Source organism: Penaeus chinensis, chromosome 22, assembly GCF_019202785.1.
Source record: "Penaeus chinensis breed Huanghai No. 1 chromosome 22, ASM1920278v2, whole genome shotgun sequence".
Classification (NCBI taxonomy): Eukaryota; Metazoa; Arthropoda; class Malacostraca; order Decapoda; family Penaeidae; genus Penaeus; species Penaeus chinensis.
The window spans coordinates 19,173,585-19,177,943 of NC_061840.1; the positions used below are offsets into that span (position 1 = coordinate 19,173,585).

The 4,359-nt window shown below is 41.3% G+C and overlaps 1 protein-coding gene across 1 annotated transcript; it reads right to left on the reverse strand.

Moving 5' to 3' along the window:
* Positions 1–2,432: 2,432 nt before the first annotated feature.
* Positions 2,433–3,250, reverse strand: LOC125037159. The gene is made up of 2 exons (XM_047630192.1): positions 2,993–3,250; positions 2,433–2,731 (listed from the first exon to the last, which is right to left on the reverse strand). Exons 1-2 carry the CDS (start codon positions 3,197–3,199, stop codon positions 2,513–2,515), a joined length of 426 nt encoding a protein of 141 aa, XP_047486148.1. The 5' UTR covers positions 3,200–3,250; the 3' UTR covers positions 2,433–2,512.
* Between the last annotated feature and the right edge of the window lie 1,109 nt (positions 3,251–4,359).

Below are 4,359 nucleotides of genomic sequence, written 5' to 3' on the forward strand. Positions count from 1 at the left end.
ATCTCTCATTAATATCTCTCGCAATATTTGCATCGAAGACCTGGTTGTCAAGCCGAGGGCGGAATCCCTGTCGGGAGAGCAAACAGGGGGAAGTTGCGTCATCAGCACATGGCTTTTATCGGATTTTTCTCTTCATTAAATGATTCCACTTTTCCATGACGTCACGGCCCGGGGATGCATTGGCCAACGTTTTCCTAAAAGAACGTTTCGAATATCGTCTCCATGCTCTTTTCCGTCAAATGCTATTTTATCCTTTATTTTTTATTCTGATAGTCATCCATTCCGGTGGCGTCTACATTGCAATCTTCACTAGAAGAACACCAGGTGATTTGGTAAGACGAAACGCACATATATAGACACATATAAAGTCCATAGCTTCAAGATGTCACGTTTGAAATTAATCTTGTTAAGCTTAAAGTACCTGCTAGAAATCAAATTAAATACAAAAAGTGACAATTACACTTTATTATTAACATTGAGCAAGAGAGAGAGAGAGAGAGAGGGTGGGAGAAGGAGAGACAGACACAGAAAACATCCAAGCGACATGATGTTTACGTAATCAAAACGAAATGAATTCGTACGCCATTCCAACAAGATATCTAACGAATACTTGAATGGCTTGGAAAGAACTCATGCCTCGAGGAATATCATCAACACTTGTCTCCCTTGCTACACCTCTTTCCTTTCCCCTTTTTTCTTCCTCTTCCTTCTTCTTTTATCTCGTCAACAAACTTACTGCGAAGAAAGTTGAAAGTTCCCGCCGAACGCAGACAAGGTGAAAAGAGAACAAATATTGTTTCCGAAACGACCTTTTACGCCATCGTTATTTCATTCTCCATCTGGCAGGGATAACACATTCCATTAATGATTACGATCAACATCACACGTGAATGAGTCATGCGAATCGAGGATCTGATGCTGAACAGGTCGAAATCACGTTCAAGACATGTTACTTGTGACTCCTCCCCCTTCCTCTCTCGCTCCTTGTCTCTTTTCGATTTCACTCTCTGTGCTTTTCCTCTCTCTTTTTATTCTTCAGTTGCATCCTTTCTCCATCTCTGCAGATCCCTCCTTATCTCCGTCCTTCGAAGGATTCAACAACCGTTTACAGCTTTCTAAATCTATCAATTCTCTTCTCCACTCTACCCCCTCTCTTTATCCATCTACTTATCTCTCTCTTTCTATCTTACTATCTATCCACCTTTCTCTCTATTTCTATCTATCTATGTATCTATCTATCTATCTCTCGTCCATCTCTTTATCTTTTTCAACCTCCCTCGCTTAATCTTTCATTCTCCCTCTCATCCTCCTCTCTCTATCCTCCCCTTCGAACAGAGTGAAAGCGATAATTCAATCAGCCTTATCAGCACAAAATGTAGCGGAGAATCATAATTCATTTCAATAAGCACATCGCTACTGATAAGGATAAAGCATCTTGTAAAAGCACTTAGCTTCGGTGAATAACTGAGCATGAATGAAATGAACGTCGAAATCAAACGATCGTGTTGATGGTATGTCGTAAAATTCTTCCGGATGAGGCAAGAGGATTTGAACCCAATAAGGGGATCAGAATGAAAGGAAAGGTTCGAGAAACACTTATATTTCTTCTTTTAATCATTTAGAAAAATCTGCAATACACTGACAAATTCAGCACTTTGAAATATATATAATTCTGTAAGTGCTTTTTAAAATTTGCCAGTCAGTGATCACAAATTAGCAGAAAAAAATGAATAGAGAACACCGGAAGCTCTTACATCCATCAGCGTCAGTTAAGAAATTTCTGGACGTCTGTCCTTCCAGAAATGGAGTAATAAGGAAATCTAATTACTTGTATGCTTCTTTTCCCTAAGTTCTCTTAAAATACGCTAGACCTCTTTATTTATTCAGCTTTACCGAAGCATTGACTACAAAGTCTGCTTTTCTTGCTTTTTGAGGAGTCAGCCCCATGTTCCCTATATCCATTTATTTACATATGTTTTATTTTATTAAAAAGGAAGGTTTTTATTAAAAGTTCATGAGGCATAGTTAAAGCTTGTATCAACTTGGGAACAAAGTGTAAGTTGTGGCCTTAGAAATCAGAGAAAGAAAAGGAGATGAAAACACACACACACACACACACACACACACACACACACACACACAGAGAGAGAGAGAGAGAGAGAGAGAGAGAGAGAGAGAGAGAGAGAGAGAGAGAGAGAGAGAGAGAGAGAGATGGAGAAGGGCAGAATGAAAGGGAAAGCGATAGAGCACGATATAAAAGATAATGCATGATAAAAAAGGCGTGATAACAAACACAAATGTAGGTTCCTTGTGCACAGCCGAAGCAGTTACAGAATTTGAGAAAGAAAAGTACGATTTTATTATCAAATCTGTTTTATTAATAAATAAGGAAAATTATATCTAATACAAAATAAATAGAACAAACAGACACATAATCTAAATGTTTTTTTTGTACTAATGTGAACTAAAAATCATCATCCAGTCCCGTGGGAATTTCGGTCGTGTCCTCAGCTCAGGACGAGCTTGTGTCCTTGAGCTGAAGGTCGACGGTCGAGGACGCCAGTTCCTGTCCACGGAAGAACAGGACGCAGATGTACACGCCGGCGCTGTCGAGGCCGAAGGGTGCCAACACGAGGTACGAGTGAGGGACGTGAGTGCCTCGGCCGAGAGCGAACAGCGGTGTCTCAGGATCCTGGCTGACGAAGTGCCCGTCGCTGTCCCTCCACGCCACCTGTTGGCAGGGAAGGGAATTAGGCTTTGCGTGTTTTCTAAGGATAACTTAAATGGCTTGAGTATATAGTATCGCGATGCAATGTATGTAAGTTAAAAAGGAATTCTCATTTGGATTATCATGAAACTTGATTTTTTCTACCATGCAATCAACCAGTCTGTCACAAGTACTCCCACAAGGTTCATTTGGGTCTGCACTCGCCTGTTAGACGTCTATATTATCATAAGCTTTTAACCAACAGGCGCACCTGCGCGCACTCACCTGGTAGTCGTGGAGGGCCGCGACGGGTTCCACTTCCGCCGAGCAGAACACGAAGGTCCTCTCCATGGGACCGATTTCGAGGCGAGTTCCGTTCAGGATGACGGGAATGGCGGAGGAAGCCGAGCTTCCCGCAGGCGTCGGGGCCGCCTGCGACGCCGCCAGCGACGCCGCCACCAACAAGGAGACGCAGAAGTACCGATCCGCCATGCTCAGTGAGAATATTCAGAGTTGCTTCCTGAGGGCGACGCAGAAGAGAAGTGCCCGCCTTGGGCTCGCTCGACCCCTTATAAGGCCTAAGACATGGCGCAATGTCTTGAAAAAACGTTTTGCCAATTCTATGACGTCATTGCATAATTTCTATGACGTTTAAAAGATTTTAACGATATTTGTTGATCTTACGTTACTTCTTGTCCATCTTCTTTCTTTTTGCTTGTTTTGAGCAGATTTATGTTTCCATAAAAAACAACAACACCAGTAAATAATAAACTAATAAACCAGGTAAGGTAACAGGTAGAAGACATCTTTATAAACGTTTCGTACCGGCGCCCTCCTTCTAGAATGATCTCGACCTTATGCACTCGGGCGATTAGGGTCAACAATAACAAAACATAAAGAATAAAGAGGAGAATAAGACAGACTCGAGGACAGCGATTTTAAGTAAACAGATCACTGGGATATAATTACAGAAGTGCCATCTCATTGCCTTTTTCAAAAAAAAAAAAAAAAAAAAAAAGAGAGAAAAAAAAAAAAGGATAGCCTTCTGTGTTTTCTCTGCGGAAGATCATGACATTGAACAGGCGAATGTGGCTTGAAGAAGCAAAGGTGTGTGTGTGTGTGTGGGGGGGGGGGGAAGATTGATTCAGGGAGATTCAGATAGTGAACAGTTTAGCGACCTAATCAGGAAAAGATTACGTAATTCCTGTACACGCGCGACTCTTATCGCTAAAGGTTTTATATTTGTACTGACGTGCACTTTCTTTATATGTACTTTACAAACACAAGCATATGTATGTATGTATATATGCACGTATATATATGTATATATATATATACATATATATATATATATATATATATATATATATATATATATATATATATATAAATTTCTCTTCTTTTCATGTTTAAAGTTGTATTATAAACTGAAAGTAGATGGGCAGACAAAGAGACAGGCAGAAAGAGAGAGAGAGAGAGAGAGAGACGGGGGAGGGGGGTGGAGGAGAGGAAAGAAGGGAGACAGAATTAGTGGTACAGGTTCACAGAAAACGTGTCTCACACGTGTTCCGATCAAACAGACCCCCGCGTCCAAGACACCCGCGGCAGCCAAGCGGGAAACGTCATTTCGGAGTGAGTCCCACAGCCAGGGA

Coding starts and splice junctions, on each gene's coding strand:
- LOC125037159 (XM_047630192.1), bottom strand. CDS start 3,199: ATGGCGGATCGGTACTTCTGCGTCTCCTTGTTGGTGGCGGCGTCGCTG. Junction 2,732..2,992: donor CGGCCCTCCACGACTACCAG/GTGAGTGCGCGC, acceptor CCCTGCCAACAG/GTGGCGTGGAGGGACAGCGA.